The following is a 19,852-nucleotide window of genomic DNA, read 5'->3' as shown; positions in this document are numbered from 1 at the left end:
ATGTTTCTCGATTATGGAGGTGATAAAAGAGTTCGTCGTAAAGAGTTACATCGATGCAAGCTTTTACACTAATCTAGATGACTCTAAGTCTCAATCTGGATACATATTGAAAGTGGGAGCAATTAACTAGAGTAGCTCCGTGCAGAGCATCGTAGACATAGAATATTTGCAAAATACATACGACTCTAAATTTGACAGACCCGTTGACTAAACTTCTCTCACGGGCAAAACATGATCATACCTTAGTACTCTTTGGGTGTTAATCACATAGCGATGTGAACTAGATTATTGACTCTAGTAAACCCTTTGGGTGTTGATCACATGACGGTGTGAACTATGGGCATTAATCAGATACAGATGTGAATATTGGTGTTAAATCACATGATGATGTGAACTAGATTATTGACTCTAGTGCAAGTGGAATACTGAAGGAAATATGCCCTAGAGGCAATAATAAAGTTATTATTTATTTCCTTATTTCCTGATAAATGTTTATTATTCATGCTAGAATTGTATTAACCGGAAACTTGATACATGTGTGAATACATAGACAAACAGAGTGTCACTAGTATGCCTCTACTTGACTAACTCGTTGAATCAAAGATGGTTAAGTTTCCTAGCCATAGACATGAGTTATCATTTGATTAACGGGATCACATCATTAGGAGAATGATGTGATTGACTTGACCCATTCCGTTAGCTTACCACTTGATCGTTTAGTATGTTGCTATTGCTTTCTTCATGACTTATACATGTTCCTATAACTATGAGATTATGCAACTCCTGTTTACCGGAGGAACACTTTGTGTGCTACCAAACGTCACAATGTAACTGGGTGATTATAAAGGTGCTCTACAGGTGCCTCTGAAGGTACTTGTTGGGTTGGAGTATTTCGAGATTAGGATTTGTCACTCAGATTGTCGGAGAGGTATCCCTGGGCCCACTCGGTAATGCACATCACTATAAGCCTTGCAAGCATTGTAACTAATGACTTAGTTGCGGGATGATGTATTACGGAACAAGTAAAGAGACTTGCCGGTAATAAGATTAAACTAGGTATTGAGATACCGACGATCGAATCTCAGGCAAGTAACATACCGATGACAAAGGGAACAATGTATGTTGTTATGCGGTTTGACCGATAAAGATCTTCGTAGAATACATGGGAGCCAATCTAAGCATCCAGGTTCCTCTATTGGTTATTGACCGGAGATGTGTCTCGGTCATGTCTACATTGTTCTCGAACCCGTAGGGTCCACACGCTTAAAGTTCGGTGACGATCGGTATTATGAGTTTATGTGTTTTGATGCACCGAAGGTAGTTCAGAGTCCTGGATGAGATCGGGGACATGACAAGGAGTCTCGAAATGGTTGAGATGTAAAGATCGATATATTGGACAACTATATTTGGACTTCGGAAAGGTTCCGAGTGATTCGGGTATTTTTCGGAGCACCGGAGAGTTACGGGAATTCGCCGGGGAGTATATGGGCCTTATTGGGCCATACGGGAATAGAGGAGAGAGGCCAAAAGGAAGGAGGCGCGCGCCCCCCGTCTGGTCCAAATTGGACAAGGGGTACAGCCCACTTTTCCTTCTCCCTCCCCCCCTCTTTCCTTCTCTCCTACTCCGCAAAGGAAAGGGGAATCCTACTAGGACTTGGGAGTCCTAGTAGGACTCCCCACACTTGGCGTGCCCCCTCTAGGGCTGGCCTCTCCCTCCCTCCTTTATATACGGGGGCTGGGGGGCACCTCTAGACACAACAATTGATCTCTTGATCTCTTAGCCGTGTGCGGTGCCCCCCTCCACCATATTCCACCTCGGTAATATCGTACCGGTGCTTAGGTGAAGTTCTGCGTCAGTAGCATCAGCAACACCGTCATCACGCCATCGTGTTGACGGAACTCTCCCGCAAAGCTCTGCTGGATCAGAGTTCGTGGGACGTCATCGAGCTGAACGTGTGCTGAACTCGGAGGTGTCGTATGTTCGGTACTTGATCGGTCGGATCGTGAAGACGTACGACTACATCAACCGCGTTGTGCTAACGCTTCCGCTTTCTTTCTACAAGGGTACGTGGACAACACTCTCCCCTCTCGTTGCTATGCATCACCATGATCTTGCGTGTGCGTAGGAAATTTTTTGAAATTACTATGTTTCCCAACACTTTAACCTTAGGAATGAGAGTTATGACAGCATAGTTAAGCCTGGAGATGTCCACCGTGCCCAAACAGAACCCTTGGATAATCCTACAAATGAGCCCCCGCAGCTGAGGCCGGAATTTTTTGGAAAAGGGTATAAAAAATCATCAGGTCCCGAAGCAGCCGTCATGTTGGACGAACTAACCACAGTCCAAATTTCCTCATCATATAGGGGAATCATGAGATCAACGTTTTCGGCATCAGAGATTTTGTTGTCGTTGTCCCAAAAGTCAGCAACAAAGGACAGACCAGCGTCAGGCTTGGTCGCAAGCAGAGAAGAGAAGAACCCCACAATATGATTCATAATAAGGGATTGGTCCGAAGTCCTAACTCCATTGATGATCGGGCTATCAATGAAGCATCTCCGCCTTCTACCATTAGCGATCACAAAAAATAGGCCATCATCGCATCCCCATTCAAAGTCCAGTTAAGGGATCCACGCTAGCGCGAGTAGATTTCAGCCTGCTGATGCAACTGCATCAAGGCCTCCTCCACATAGTATCAAACGAACCATTGAGAAGTAGAAAGCCCAAAATGATCCGCAGAAGAGTCCAAGGCCCTGAGTTGAGATTCAAGATCATCTTTCTCTTTGCACTGCTCCGAAGCCCTATTACGAGACCAGCCTCTTAGGAACTTGCGAAGCTCATAAGCACATTTGTGCCAGTCATCCATGGGTCCGAAAGATCGGCAGTTAGTATTAAGGAAAGAAGCGATCTTAGAAGCCAATAAGTCATTAAATCCCTCATCTAAGAGCCACGAGGCATCAAATTGAAAACGAGAGGAGGTCAGTGGAGAACTCAGCCCCGCATCCACCACTAGAGGAACATGATCAGACCCCACCGCATGTCTAGCTTTCAATGAGGCACAGGGGAAAAGGGAGTCCCATCTATCACACACAAAAACCCTTAGCAGCACCGACCAGACAGGGTTGGACTGATGGTTGGACCAAGTGAAACGGGCTCCCACCCTAGGAAGTTCACGGATCGCACAGTTGCTGATGAAGTCATTAAAGGCGTCAGCAAGGGGCCAGGAGAAATTGAGGTTATTTTTGTCAGCCGGAGAGTAAAGTCGCCGCCAATAAGAAACGACAAATTGCAAGACTCGATCTTAAGATAAAGCTCGTCAAGGAAGATAGAAGAGAGAGAATGATTAGCGGGGCCATAAACCACTATACATTCCCATAACGTATTTAACTGACGGTGATGAACCACCACGCTTGCCCAAAAAATGCCATGGTCAAAAGTAATAAAATCAAACACGTCTCATTTAGACCCGATCAGAGTACCCCTAGAATGTCCCGAGGCAGAAAGAGAGTGCCAATCGAACCTATCCATGTCTGCACCCTCAGATAATTCGGAGGGAGACAAGGAATCTTTAAAAGTTTCCACTAAACCTACAAAATCAACTTTTTTCCCACAAACCAAATCATGAATCTGGTCTCGCCGCCCCCTAGCGGCGAAACCTCTCACGTTCCAGAACAGGGCCTTCATTTATAAGAGAGATTTTTAATGCGAAGGCTAGGCCTGCAAGGGGCCAAACAGGATTTCGAACGCTTGACTGGACCCCTCTTCACTTGGGTGGGGGGAGGAGGCAACTGGCCACAACCATCAGCCTCCCCATGAACCCCCACCGGCCCTTGGGCAGCAACAACCCCAGCAGAGGCCGCAGCCTCCTTGGCTTTAGCAATAGCCGCTTGGGCGGCCTCGTTCGCCCTAATCACAGAAAGAAAACGAGAGGGAGAGCCCAGCCCCGGATCGACAACAACCCGACATCCGATAAAATGTGCAACAAATGATCATCCGAAAGAGGCAAAACTAAGCGAACCGGAGAAGAGAGTGGAGAGGACTTAGCAGGCGTACCTGAAGCAGGGAGGTCCCGAGCCACAGCACGTTTCTCCGCCCGCAGCGCCACCGACACGCCGGAGTCACGAACACGCCGACCCTTGCGTGTCGTGGATGCGGGAGACCGCACCACTGCAGAGCGAGTAACAGGCGACGCCAGATCTTGACCAGACCCCGGTGCCGCCCCCAAGTCCTTGTCCAGACGACGAGCCAAGCCCGTCATGGATTGCTTGGAACCGGAGGAGGCCCTGCTCTTAGCCGAGAACTTTTTGACTGAGACTTTCTTCTTTCTCTTAGATGCCGGCCCATCAGAAGGGGGAGGTGACGCAGGGAGGTCTTCGATCCTAGAAAACGATGGAGACTGGGGGCGAGCAGGGAGGTTGGAGCAGACGGCAGAGATAGGAGTACCCTTACTTGCATGGGTCCCAAGGGTGGCCTCATCCACCCCCAGTTTGGACCCCGCGTCTTCCTGAGCTTTACCAACAGGGGCATTTTCCTTGAACAAGTCTTGCATCACAGGCTCCATCCCATCCCACTCAGACTGGGTGAATCAAGGGTCAGAGCCACCACTTGGGTTAGCAGATTTATCCCCCTGCTTATCATCCTCAGGATCAGCAGATTTGGAGGGAGGAGGAGGAGGTGGGACCTGGAAAGCAACAACACCTTCCACCCGAACCCGTAGACGAACACCCTCAGCAGACGGGAACACATCAACAGATCCGCGCACACAAACAGGGTCAACACACCAGACATTCAACCGCATCGGGCCAACTTTCCCCAAGGAATCACAATTAACCTCCATAGGTTTACCAATGAGAGTCCCGAATGCCATCATGAATTCAACCGACCGAAAACCCACTAGAACATCATCCACTAACACCCATGTCTTGGCCAGAGGGCCAACAGCCTTCACCCCACATGTGGCTGCCTTGACAGACACAACCAATTGATTGAGTGGAAGAGTAAAGCTCGTGCAGGAGGCAATCATCCGGAGTCTTTCAAAGGGAACACCACAGCAAACTCGGACTCAGAGAGCTGACGCAACTGCCAATCCCACCCACCCTCATCCCACATTCGCAGCCCATCCAGCAAGGTTTGCGGGGAAATCTTCTGACCATGGACAGAGATGATAGCTGCGTTGGACAGAGATGGGACAGCCACCACCACCGGTGCGTCGCAATCCAGGGCGAAGAAAGAGCAACCGGGGAGACCGGTACCAAAATTAACAAAGGAGGGGGGCTTGGTGTGATTACGGCAATCGACGGTCAAGTGTCCATCAGAGTGACAGATCAGACAGAAGGGGGGATTGGTGCACCTGGATTGGAAATGGCCCGGACGATGGCACGCGAAGCAGGTGAGGGAGGGGGAGGGGTTCGGAGCAGCTGTGGGGTGGCGGGGAAGGGGAGGTGGGGGAGGAGGAAGGAGGCCATCACCAACATTAGCAAACGAGGAGCCCAGACCAGAAGGAGGGCCACGACGATCTCTACCTTGCACAAAAGAAGGACCAGATCCAAAGCGCAGGGGATTACGGGATCTAGCACCGGCCGCAAAGGCCCGCGGAGGCTGCCGCACTGGAGCCACCGAGCCACGGACTGGAGCCGGACGCGGAGTCGACGAGGACGAACCACCACCATCGGAGGCAGCAGCAGCCTCCCACGGATCCGGGGGCACCGCAGCCTCGCCCCAGATCCAGGCATGGCCGCCCCCGATCCCACAGCCGACGGCGCCAGATCCACTCCATCCCATGCTTCACGATCGCGCACCACCTCATGAGAGGCACGGCCGGCCTCCAACTTGGACTGCAACTCAGCCTCATAGGCCAGATCTGCACTGGATCCCGGCGAGGCCTCACGCCGACGCTTACTGCCTGAGAGAGCCTCACTGGAAGAGCCCCTGGATTTATCCATGGTCAGGGCCTCCGCAAAGGAAAGGAGGAGGGGGGGAGGAGATGGATTTAAGGAAGCGGCGGATGGGGCGACGAGCATTGCGGACATCAGCGGCGGAAGCAGGAAACCTAGCAGGGCGACAGAACCACGCCGCACCCATATAAATCCCGAACTGGCTAGGCCCAACTGAGCCGAGCCAAGCACCTAGGCCGAGAGAGGGCGAGGGGATGAGGCAGAGACCACCACCATCTGCCCCTGGGCCCCAGAGAAAAGGGGGGAAAGTTGACAGCAGAGGAGAGCGCAGGCGGCCCACCAGGCCCAACCCGGTCCAACCCAGACACAGACAGGCCCACCAAGCCCAGCGGTCCCAAGGAAGCCTACAGCCGAGCCGATCAGAGGGTTTGACCCCCAGCCAGCCCCCCGCCCGCCGACGCCGCGTTCGCCACCGGCCGCGGCTCTGACCGGGACGATGACGGAGCAGCACCACCAAGCGGAGAGCCCAAGTCAGCAACTGCAGATCCAACAGAGAACGGAGGAGATCCAAGGATGCCTGCAGAGGGAGATGGCGGAGGACACCAACCAGATTTGTGTCGGCGACGCCCGACATGCTGCCAGCCCGAAGATCCCGCCATCGACAGCACCGGCCTCCCCCGACCCCCCGGAGCAAACTTCCGCACCCGGGACGGCTGCCCGCCGGCAGGCGCCGCCGCCCCCCTGAGGACCGGAGCCGTATCCTCCAGATTCGAGGACAACACATCCTCGTCCCCCAGGGCCCAAAACCTGGACCCAGAGAAATCCGCCATCGAGCCAGGACGGCCAGCCACGAGCGGAGAGCCATGGAGACCCACCAGCAGGCCAGGAGCAGGGAGAGATGGCGAGGGAGAGAGGGGAGGGGGAGGGGGGACGGGCAGAGGGGCGGCGAGGGCAGGGAGCGGGAAGGGGAGGGAAAGGGGAAGGAGGGGGGGAGAGGAGCGATCATGAGGTGTCTTGATATGTTCTAAGTCCTCCATTGTACTAGTCTCTTGACAAATGCATCAGGAACCCATCTGTACACTAAAATAATCTTCAAGGTGGAAAAATGCCCAGCTGATGGTTCTTCTGTCTCCAATATGTGAAGTTGCTATGTTTTTTTGCCCCTCCTACTAGGGCTATGATTGATGAATGACCAACCAAGTACCAAGCAAGTGAGTTTACAAATTTTCTTTTTTCAGAAGACGGTTACGCCCGGTCTCTGCTTTAATCAATGCATGCATCCATCTTTATTAATTATTCCACAAAAGATTGACAAGAACATACATCAATCCACCCAAAGCCACCACTTACACCTACAGACTCGATAATATGGAGTGCTCTCACTGCCCATATCAAAAGCCGGTGTCGTCGTTGATCTATCCACATAATGTATCGGGACCAACATCCGGTGCATCCTACCTAAAGCGTACACCACATGCACATGTTTTAGGAGCCGCCATCATCACCAGACCACAAATCCATCTTCTGGAGAGAGATCCGGATCACCCTTGCCAATCCGGACATCCATTGACACCACCACGACGCTGTTGGGGAACGTAGCAGAAATTCAAAATTTTCTACGCATCACCAAGATCAATCTATGGAGATTCTAGCAACAAGAGCGAGAGGTAGTGCATCTTCATACCCTTGAAGGTTGCTAAGCGGAAGCGTTACAAGAACGCGGTTGATGGAGTCGTACTCGCGGCGATTCAAATCGCGGAAGATCCGATCTAGTGTCGAACGGACGGCGCCTCCGCGTTCAACACACGTACAGCCCGGGGACGTCTCCTCCTTCTTGATCCAGCAAGGGGAGAGGAGAAGTTGAGGGAGAGCTCCGGCAGCACGACGGCGTGGTGGTGGAGCTTGCAGTTCTCTGGCAGGGCTTCGCCAAGCACTACTGAGGAGGAGGTGGAGTTTGAGAGGGGGAGGGCTGCGCCAGGGGCAAGGGTGAAGCTCCCATGCGCCTCCCCATTATATATAGGGGTGGAGGGGCTGGTTTCTTTCCCTCCAAGTCCATTGGGGCGTTGGCAAAAGTGGGAGGAAAGAAATCCCATCATTTCCTTCCCCACCGATTGTTATCCCCCCTTTTTAGGGATCTTGATCTTATCCTTTCGGGATATGATCTTATTCCTTCTAAGGGGGGATCTTGGTGCGCCTTGACCAGGGGTGTGGGGCCTTGCCCCCACTACCCACGTTCATGTGGGTCCCCCCATGCAGGTGGGCCTCACTCCGGAACCTTCTAGAACCTTCCCGGTACAATACCGAAAAATCCCGAACATTTTCCGGTGGCCAAAATAGGACTTCCCATATATAAATCTTTACCTCCGGACCATTCCGGAACTCCTCGTGACGTCCGGGATCTCATCCGGGACTCCGAACAACATTCGGTAACTGCACACTAATTCCCATAACAACTCTAGCGTCACCGAACCTTAAGTGTGTAGACCCTACGGGTTCGGGAATCATGCAGACATGACCGAGACAGCTCTCTGGCCAATAACCAACAGCGGGATCTGGATACCCATGTTGGCTCCCACATGTTCCACGATGATCTCATCGGATGAACCACGATGTCAAGGATTCAAGCAATCCCGTATACAATTCCCTTTGTCAATCGGTACGTTACTTGCCCGAGATTCGATCGTCGGTATCCCAATACCTCGTTCAATCTCGTTACCGGCAAGTCACTTTACTCGTTCCGTAATGCATGATCCCGTGACTAACTACTTAGTCACATTGAGCTCATTATGATGATGCATTACCGAGTGGGCCCAGAGATACCTCTCCGTCACACGGAGTGACAAATCCCAGTCTCGATTCGTGCCAACCCAACAGACACTTTCGGAGATACCCGTAGTGCACCTTTATAGCCACCCAGTTACGTTGTGACGTTTGGCACACCCAAAGCATTCCTACGGTATCCGGGAGTTGCACAATCTCATGGTCTAAGGAAATGATACTTGACATTAGAAAAGCTTTTAGCAAACGAACTACACGATCTTGTGCTATGCTTAGGATTGGGTCTTGTCCATCACATCATTCTCCTAATGATGTGATCCTGTTATCAATGACATCCAATGTCCATGGTCAGGAAACCATAACCATCTATTGATCAACGAGCTAGTCAACTAGAGGCTCACTAGGGACATGTTGTGGTCTATGTATTCACACATGTATTACGGTTTCCAGTTAATACAATTATAGCATGAACAATAGACAATTATCATGAAGAAGGAAATATAATAATAACCATTTTATTATTGCCTCTAGGGCATATTTCCAACAGTCTCCCACTTGCACTAGAGTCATTAATCTAGTTCACATCACTATGTTATTTTAATGAATCCAACACCCATTGGGTTTGATCATATCTCGACTGTGAGAGAGGTTATTAGTCAACGGGTCTGAATCTTTCAGATCCGTGTGTGCTTTACAAATCTTTATGTCATCTCCTAGATGCAGCTACCACGCGCTATTTAGAACTATTCCAAATAACTGCTCTACTATACGAATCCGGTCTACTACTCAGAGTCATCCAGATTAGTGTCAAAGTTTGCATCGGTGTAACCCTTTACGACGAACTTTTTTACCACCTCCATAATCGAGAAAATTCCTTAGTCCACTAGTTACTAAGGATAACCTTGACCGCTGTCCTGTGATCCTTTCCTGGATCACACTTGTACCCCTTGACTGACTCATGGCAAGGCACACTTTAGGTGCGGTACACAGCATAGCATATTGTGGAGCCTACCTCTAAAGCATAGGGGACGACCTTCGTCCTTTCTCTCTCTTCTACCGTGGTCAGGTCTTGAGTCTTACTCAATACTCACACCTTATAACACAGCCAGGAACTCCTTCTTTGCCGATCTATTTTGAACTCCTTCAAAATCTTGTCACGGTGCATACTCATTTGAAAGTACTATCAAGCGATTTTGATCTATCCTTATAGATCTTGATGCTCAATGTTCAAGTAGCTTAATCCAGGTTTTCCATTGAAAAACACTTTTCAAATAACCCTATATGCTTTCCAGAAATTCTACATCATTTCAGATCAACAATATGTCAACAACATATACTCATCAAAAATGCTATAGTGATCCCACTCACTTCTTTGGAAATACAAGTTTCTCATAAACTTTGTATAAACCCAAAATCTTTGATCATCTCATCAAAGCGTATATTCCAACTCCGAGATGCTTACTCGAGTCCTTAAAGGATTATGGAGCTTTGCATACTTGTTAGCATCTTTTAGGATTGACAAAAATTTCTGGTTGTATCACATACAACCTTTCCTCAAGAAAATCATTGAGGAAACAATGTTTTGACATCCTATCTGCAAGATTTCATAAATAATGCAGGAACTGCTAATATAATTTCAACAGACTCTTAGCATCGCTACGAGTGAGAAAGTCTCATCGTAGTCAACTCCTTGAACTTGTCGGAAAACATCTTAGCAACAAGTCGAGCTTCCTTAATGGTGACACTTACCATCATTGTCCGTCTTCCCTATTAAAATCCATCTGTACCCAACAGCCTTACGACCATCAAGTAGTTCTTCTAAAGACTACACTTTGTTTTATACATGGATCCTCTCTCGGATTTTATGGCCTCGAGCCATTTGTCGGAATCCGGGCCCACCATCGCTTCTCCATAGCTCGTAGGTTCATTGTTGTCTAGCAACATGACCTCCAAGACAGGATTACCGTACCACTCTGAAGCAGTACGCATCCTTGTCGACCTACGAGGTTTGGTAGTGACTTGATCCGAAGTTTCATGATCACTATCATCAGCTTCCACTTCAATAGGTGTAGGCGCCACAGGAACAACTTCCTGTGCCCTGCTACAGATTGGTTGAAGTGATGGTTCAATAACCTCATCAAGTCTCCACCATCCTCCCACTCAATTCTTTCAAGAGAAACTTTTCCTCGAGAAAGGACCCGTTTCTAGAAACAATCACTTTTGCTTCCGGATCTGAAATAGGAGGTATACCCAACTGTTTTGGGTGTCCTATGAAGATGCATTTATCCGCTTTGGGTTTGAGCTTATCAGGCTAAAACTTTTCCACATAAGCTTCGCAGCCCCAAACTTTTAAGAAATGACAGCTTAGGTTTCTCTAAACCATAGTTCATACGCTGTCATCTCAACGGAATTACGTGGTGCCCTATTTGAAGTGAATGCGGTTGTCTCTAATGCCTAACCCATAAACGATAGTGGTAATTCGATAAGAGACATCATGGTATGCACCATATCCAATAGGGTGCAGCTATGATGTTCGGACACACCATCACACTATGGTGTTCCAGGCGGTATTAGTTGTGAAACAATTTCCACAATGTCTTAATTGTGTACCAAACTCGTAACTCAGATATTCATCTCTATGATCATATCATAGACATTTTATCCTCTTGTCACGATGATCTTCAACTTCACTCTGAAATTACTTGAACCTTTCAATAATTCAGACTTGTGTTTCATCAAGTAAATATACTTAGAATCTACTCAAATCATCTGTGAAGTAAGAGCATAACGATATTCACTGCGTGCCTCAGCACTCATTGGATTGCACACATCAAATGTATTACTTCCAACAAGTTGCTCTCTTGTTCCATCTCACTGAAAACGAGGCCTTTCAGTCATCTTGCCATGTGGTATGATTTGCATGTCTCAAGTGATTCAAAATCAAGTGAGTCCAAACGATCCATCTGCATGGAGTTTCTTCATGCATATATACCAATAGACATGGTTCGCATGTCTCAATCTTTTCAAAAACGAGTGAGTCCAAAGATCCATCAACATGGAGCTTCTTCATGCGTTTTATACCAATATGACTCAAATGGCAGTGCCACAAGTATGTGGTACTATCATTACTCTTTTGGCACGAACATGTGTATCACTACGATCAAGATTCAATAAACCATTCATTTTAGGTGCAAGACCATTGAAGGTATTATTCAAATAAACAGAGTAACCATTATTCTCCTTAAATGAATAACCGTATTGCGATAAACATAATCCAATCATGTCTATGCTCAACGCAAACACCAAATAACAATTATTTAGGTTTAACACCAATCCCGATGGTAGAGGGAGCGTGCGATGTTTGATAACATCAACCTTGGAAATACTTCCAACACATATCGTCACCTCGCCTTTAGCTAGTCTCCGTTTATTCCGTAGCCTTTTATTTAGAGTTACTAACACTTAGCAACCGAACCGGTATCTATTACCATGGTGCTACTAGGAGTACTAGTAAAGTACACATTAATATAATGTATATCCAATATACTTCTGTCGACCTTGCCAGCCTTCTCATCTACCACGTATCTAGGGTAGTTCAGCTTCAGTGACCGTTCCCCTCATTACAGAAGCACTTAGTCTCGGGTTTTGGTTCAACCTTGGGTTTCTTCACTAGAGCAGCAACTGATTTGCCATTTCATGAAGTATCCCTTCTTGCCCTTGCCCTTCTTGAAACTAGTGGTTTCACTAACCATCAACAATTGATGCTCCTACTTGATTTCTACTTTCACGGTGTCAAACATCGCGAATTTCTCAAGGATCATCATTTTATCCCTGATATGTTATAGTTCATCACGAAGCTCTAATAGCTTGGTGGCAGTGACTATGGAGAACCATCACTATCTCATCTGGAGGATTAACTCCCACTCGATTCAAGTGATTGTAGTACTCAGACAATCTGAGCACATGCTCAATGATTTAGCTTTTCTCCCTTAGTTTGCAGGTTAAAAACTTGTCGGAGGTCTCATACCTCCTGACGTGGGCACGAGCCTGAAATCCCAATTTCAGCTCTTGGAACATCTCATACGTTCTGCTACATTTCAAAATTGTCTTCGGTGCCTCAATTCTAAACCGTTTAACATTACACACTGAACTATCACGTAGTCATCAAAACGTGTATGTCAGATGTTTGCAACATCCACAAACGATGCTCGAGGTTCAGCACATCGAGCGGTGCATTAAGGACATAAGCCTTCTGTGCAGCAATGAGGACAATCCTCAGTATACGGACCCAGTTCGCATAATTGGTACTGTCAACTTTCAACTAAATTTTCTCTAGGAACATATCTTAAGCAGTAGAACTAAAGCGTAAGCTACGACATAATTTGCAAAGACCATTTGACTATGTTCATGATAATTAAGTTCATCTGATTATTTAATGAACTCCCACTTAGATAGACATCCCTCTAGTCATCTAAGTGATACATGATCCGAGTCAACTAGGCCGTGTCCGATCATCACGTGAGACGGACTAGTCATCATCAGTGAACATCTTCATATTGATCGTATCTGCTATACGACTCATGTTCGACCTTTCGGTCTCTTGTGTTCCGAGGCCATGTCTGTACATGCTAGACTCGTCAAGTCAACCTAAGTGTTTTGCATGTGTAAATCTGGCTTACACCCGTTGTATGCGAACGTTAGAATCTATCACACCCGATCATCACGTGGTGCTTCGAAACAACGAACCTTCACAACGGTGCACAGTTAGGGGGAACACTTTCTTGAAATTTTATGAGGGATCATCTTATTTATGCTACCGTTGTTCTAAGAAAATAAAATGTAAACATGACAAACATCACATTCAAATCATAGAGTGACATGATATGGCTAATATCATCTCGCGCCTTTGATCTTCATCTTTGAGGCGCGGCATGATCACCTTCGTCACCGGCATGACACCATGATCTCCATCATCGTGTCTTCATGAAGTTGTCTCGCCAACTATTACTTCTACTACTATGGCTAACGGTTAGCAATAAAGTAAAGTAATTACATGGCGTTTTCAATGACACGCAGGTCATACAATAAATTAAGACAACTCCTATGGCTCCTGCCGGTTGTCATACTCATCGGCATGCAAGTCGTGATTCCTATTACAAGAACATGATCAATCTCATACATCACATATATCATTCATCACATTCTTTTGGCCATATCACATCACATAGCATACCCTGCAAAAACAAGTTAGACGTCCTCTAATTGTTGTTGCATGTTTTACATGGCTGCTATGGGTTTCTAGGAAGAACGTTTCTTACCTACGCAAAAGCCACAACAGTGATATGCCAATTGCTATTTACCCTTCATAAGGACCCTTTTCATCGAATCTGATCCGATTAAAGTGGGAGAGACTGGCACCCGCTAGCCACCTTATGCAACAAGTGCATGTCAATCGGTGGAACCTGTCTCACGTAAGCGTACGTGTAAGGTCGGTCCGGACCGCTTCATCCCATGATGCCGCCAAATCAAGATAAGACTAGTAATGGTAAGCATATTGAACAAATCAACGCCCACAACTACTTGTGTTCTACTCGTGCAAAGAATCTACACAATAGACCTAGCTCATGATGCCATTGTTGGGGAACGTAGCAGAAATTCAAAATTTTCTACGCATCACCAAGATCAATCTATGGAGATTCTAGCAACAAGAGAGAGAGGGAGTGCATCTTCATACCCTTGAAGGTTGCTAAGCGGAAGCATTACAAGAACGCGGTTGATGGAGTCATACTCGCGGCGATTCAAATCGCGGAAGATCCGATCTAGCGTCGAACGGACGGCGCCTCCGCGTTCAACACACGTACAGCCCGGGGATGTCTCCTCCTTCTTGATCCAGCAAGGGGAGAGGAGAAGTTGAGGGAGAGCTCCGGCAGCACGACGGCGTGGTGGTGGAGCTTGCAGTTCTCTGGCAGGGCTTCGCCAAGCACTACTGAGGAGGAGGTGGAGTTTGAGAGGGGGAGGGCTGCGCCAGGGGCAAGGGTGAAGCTCCCATGCGCCTCCCCATTATATATAGGGGTTGAGGGGGCTGGTTTCTTGCCCTCCAAGTCCATTGGGGCGTTGGCAAAGGTGGGAGGAAAGAAATCCCATCATTTCCTTCCCCACTGATTGTTATCCCCCCTTTTTAGGGATCTTGATCTTATCCTTTCAGGATATGATCTTATTCCTTCTAAGGGGGATCTTGGTGCGCCTTGACCAGGGGTGTGGGGCCTTGCCTCCACTACCCACGTTCATGTGGGTCCCCCCATGCAGGTGGGCCCCACTCCGGAACCTTCTAGAACCTTCCCGGTACAATACCGAAAAATCCCGAACATTTTCCGGTGGCCAAAATAGGACTTCCCATATATAAATCTTTACCTCCGGACCATTCCGGAACTCCTCGTGACGTCCGGGATCTCATCCGGGACTCCGAACAACATTCGGTAACTGCACACTAATTCCCATAACAACTCTAGCGTCACCGAACCTTAAGTGTGTAGACCCTACGGGTTCGGGAATCATGCAGACATGACCGAGACAGCTCTCTGGCCAATAACCAACAGCGGGATCTGGATACCCATGTTGGCTCCCACATGTTCCACGATGATCTCATCGGATGAACCACGATGTCAAGGATTCAAGCAATCCCGTATACAATTCCCTTTGTCAATCGGTACGTTACTTGCCCGAGATTCGATCGTCGGTATCCCAATACCTCGTTCAATCTCGTTACCGGCAAGTCACTTTACTCGTTCCGTAATGCATGATCCCGTGACTAACTACTTAGTCACATTGAGCTCATTATGATGATGCATTACCGAGTGGGCCCAGAGATACCTCTCCGTCACACGGAGTGACAAATCCCAGTCTCGATTCGTGCCAACCCAACAGACACTTTCGGAGATACCCGTAGTGCACCTTTATAGCCACCCAGTTACGTTGTGACGTTTGGCACACCCAAAGCATTCCTACGGTATCCGGGAGTTGCACAATCTCATGGTCTAAGGAAATGATACTTGACATTAGAAAAGCTTTTAGCAAACGAACTACACGATCGTGTGCTATGCTTAGGATTGGGTCTTGTCCATCACATCATTCTCCTAATGATGTGATCCTGTTATCAATGACATCCAATGTCCATGGTCAGGAAACTATAACCATCTATTGATCAACGAGCTAGTCAACTAGAGGCTCACTAGGGACATGTTGTGGTCTATGTATTCACACATGTATTACGGTTTCCAATTAATACAATTATAGCATGAACAATAGACAATTATCATGAACAAGGAAATATAATAATAACCATTTTATTATTGCCTCTAGGGCATATTTCTAACAGGCGCCACCGCCCTGCACTCGTCCGTCTAAACGCGAAGACTCTGGAAGATCTGTCGTGCGTAGCACCTGTCGGCCAGGCATGACTTGATAGCTCCACCGAAGCTCCGTGCAGAGGAAGCGGGTCCACCTCATGCCTCTGTCTTCCAGCGCTGCTCCACAAACGATTCTCCCAAGAGAGAAATGGCACAGTAGTACCGCCATTGTCCGATCTGAAAAACCAGATCCTAGGTTTCCCCCGAAGCAGCACGAGTGCGTCGACAACAGTTACACGACGGTGCCTTCATCAAGGTAACGGCGCAAAACGCCGCCATCGCCCGCCAACGGCTCGGTTTTCACCGGCAACTATGTCTCCCCGACTCGTAGCCGGGACTGGATGACGAATCTCGAGATCCGACCACCCAGCCACGGGCCGACCATCTCTGGCGGAAGAGATGGCCACCACCGCCGGCTGCACCAGGCAGAACAGATTGACTCGAGGTGCCGCCGACGCTACCACTAGGCCCTCCACGCTGTCGTCGACGATCCAAAGGCAGATGGCGCGCTGCCGCCCGGACAGGACTTGCCGCTGCGCCACAGATCGGATCGGGTGTGTCTCCATACGAATTGGGACTGCGCACAACCCCAGAGACACGGGAGAGAGGTGATGTCCTCCGCCACTGTCGTGGGCCCCCGAGAGGAGGGAGAGGAGGAGGGAGTGCGGGCTGGCAGCAGCTAGGTTTTTGGGTGCCGCCCGAGTCGCCCTATCGGGAGGTGACGCGGAGTGAGTTTACAAATGGTGATGCAATTTGGGATCATCTACTTTCTATATACATTGAGATCACTAACTCTCTTTCTTTTTTGGAGTGGCTATTTGTCATGTATATTACCTGAAAAAATACCTTTCAATTAGTAGTACTCCCTCTTTTTTTTAGTTTGCGTATAAAATTTGGTTAAAGTCAAACTTTGTAAATTTTGGCTAGCTTTATAGGAAAAAATGTCAACATCCATACTATGAAATCAATAATATTAGATACATGATGAAATTAATTTTCATAACATATAACTTTAGTATTGGAGATGTTATATTTTTTTTCATAAAGTTAGTCAAACTTTACAGAGTCTGAAGTTAGACTTTGACCAAATCTTAGATGCGGACTAAAAAAACGGAGAGAGTACATCATAAAACATCCAACGGCTCCGGATTCATCTTCCTCATCAAGCTCGCCCCGCCGTGTTCATCTTCTTCCTCACGCAGCCACCGGCTGACCCAGGGCAACCGCCTGCCTCCATCCCCCGCAGCCAGCAGCTACCGCCGGCCCCGCCCTCCCCCACCGCCATGCTGGCCGTCGCCCCAAGCAATCATCCTCCTATATGCTGGTTCTCGAAATCGTCTACTTTTGGTAGCCCAAAATGGTGTAGATTGTCTGCAACATGGCCGGCACAATGATGAGCGCAACCACGGCGGCGAGCGAGACGGATACCCAGGGAGACGGGAGGAAGTGCAGTATCAAGTCCCCACACCATCTGCGCGCCCGCCTCCTCCTGTGCCGCGCCACCGCGCGGATCATCTCGCCGTACTCTTCGGGCATGGGCACCCCAGCCGCCTCCAAGACCATGTCACGGAAGAAATCCACCACCTCCTCGTCCGTGCACTTTACGCTGCCGAGGATCCACCGGCGGCGAAGCAGCGCCGCGTCCTGCGGGCACCGTATCAGGCCCTCCATGCGCTTGACGTGCACCGTCACGCAGGCGCCGTGCGCCCAGTGGAAGTGCTTCTCGAAGGCCAGCATGGAATGGAGCAGCGCCGCGGTGTAGGCGAGGATGTGGAAGCTGGGGATGGTCATCACCGCCATCGGGCTCGCCGCCGCGCTCCGGAACTCCATGTTGAGGTCCCCGCCGTGCCTCTCCGCCCCGTCCAGAGAGGGCTTCCGGAACCACACCGCCGCCCGATGCAGCTCTCTGGCGCAAGGCATGATCCACCCCGACTGATCCGATTCCTCCTTGGCCTCGAGAAGCTTCAGTGGCACCGAGAGGACGCCGTACTTGTTCTCCGGGACGCGCGACCAGTGGAAGAGGTGTAGGATGTGATAGAATTTCGCGTCCGTCGTCTCCCGGAGCAACAAGTCGACCTTGCCGCGCGCCCTGGTCGGGCAGATGCAGTCGAAGCAGCCGAGCATCAGCTCCTCGACGGAGCGGAGCTTCAGGCCGCGGCAAGAGGCGGCGAGCAGCTTGACGACGGCGAAGGGGATCTGGTTCTCCAGCACGAGCAGATCGAGCTTGATCTCGTCGGCGTACTGCGCCACGGCCGTGTACAGTACGAATCGCTCCCTGGTGACCACGAGCGCCGCCGCCCGTTCCCCCCAACCGCCGGCCTTGCCGAACATGAGGCTGAAGACGAGGAGGAAGCTGCTGTCGAGGAGGAGCATCTTCACGAACTTCTCCTCGTCCCGGAGCCAATCCGCGGCGACCGCGTCCGCGTCGTCCGCGAACTCGTCGCGGAAGCAGCCGCGCGCCGCCCCGAGCGCCGCGACGTACTGCTCGACGTCGAGCCCGCACTGGTCCTGCAGGTACCGCAGGAACGGCAGCTTGGCCTCGTCGTCGAAGGCGAGGCCACGGTCGCCGCGGTGGTACGGGCCGATGGCCACCGCGCGCACCGCGTGTAGCGCCTTCAGGTCGGCGCGCCGGGAGCGCGGCCGGAGGATGGTGGCCGCGCGCTCGTCGAGGTACCACAGCATCGGCGTTCGGCCGACGAGGTCGTTCAGGACGGCGGCGCTCCGTGACGCCGAGGTCAGCTCCCGCAGCCATTCCGTGTGGATCTCGCCTCCGCGGCCGCTCTGATTGATGCCAGTGGTTGGACTTGGAGCGATGTCAATGAGGTGGCCATCGTTTCTGATGCTCAGCTCAGAGGTTGCGCTCATTGTGAATTTTTGGTTGGGTCATCGCTCCGTGTTCATCTGGAGAATTATGGTATGTAAACCTGACTTGGAGAATTTCACAGAAACAGCCGTGCAGCATCCACACTGAAAATTCTTCGGCCAACCAGAACCAGGCCGTCAATTTGGCGGGTCATGGACGTGGTCCTCGACAGCAGACACTACTACTATCACAGGCATGCAAGCGGGTTCAGCCAACTGTCCATCATGTGCACTAACCTCCAAATTATATTGCTGTGTTCAAGAACAACAACAAAATAAAGCCTCCAAATTGCTTGGTAGCAATGCATGTCCTATAGCACCGGCTACGTACTGCTCCCTTCGTTTAAAAAAGTTTGTTCCTCATATGAATCATTCATTTAAGAAACAAGTTTCGGACAAGCTTTTTCAGACAGAGAGAGTACCAATTTAGATGACGGTTCAACACTAGGATATTTGTAGGCATTTTCTCCTATTTTTATCGGTTGTGGCATTTTGTCTTGTACTCCCTCCGCCCGAAAATACTTGTCATCAAAACGAATAAAAGGGGATGTATCTAGATGTATTTTAGTTTTAGATACATCCTTTTTTGTCCATTTTGATGACAAGTATTTTCGGACGGAGGGAGTAACTATTAATATTTTTTTGCTGAAGCTTGTTACTTACAACTTATTAATAACGGAAATGTTATCTGGCTGACGTTCCCTGTGAGGCCAACCCCAGCGAATGCCTCTTCACCGCCGCACGCATCTTGACGCACGTCTGATGCCGCGTAGATCAGCTCACCTGTGCAGAAATGGCTAGCGGCCGTGATCTCTGCACTGCTCACCCGTGCTGGCATGTTTGGTCTCCTTCTGAACCTCAACACATTTTTATTCGCAGCAAAAATCGTGTGCGCTAAATGACGCACACCACG

At 49.3% G+C, this 19,852-nt stretch overlaps 1 protein-coding gene across 1 annotated transcript; it reads right to left on the bottom strand.

Moving 5' to 3' along the window:
- Nucleotides 1–17,167: 17,167 nt before the first annotated feature.
- Nucleotides 17,168–19,082, bottom strand: LOC123066413 (uncharacterized). The gene has a single exon (XM_044489501.1). The coding sequence runs from the start codon at nucleotides 18,940–18,942 to the stop codon at nucleotides 17,416–17,418; it is 1,527 nt and encodes a 508-aa protein (XP_044345436.1). The 5' UTR covers nucleotides 18,943–19,082; the 3' UTR covers nucleotides 17,168–17,415.
- Between the last annotated feature and the right edge of the window lie 770 nt (nucleotides 19,083–19,852).

This window comes from Triticum aestivum, chromosome 3B (genome assembly GCF_018294505.1).
Source record: "Triticum aestivum cultivar Chinese Spring chromosome 3B, IWGSC CS RefSeq v2.1, whole genome shotgun sequence".
In the NCBI taxonomy this organism is placed as follows: domain Eukaryota; kingdom Viridiplantae; phylum Streptophyta; class Magnoliopsida; order Poales; family Poaceae; genus Triticum; species Triticum aestivum.
Note: the sequence above shows the minus strand (reverse complement) of the source record. Positions and strands in the feature narration are given on the sequence as shown.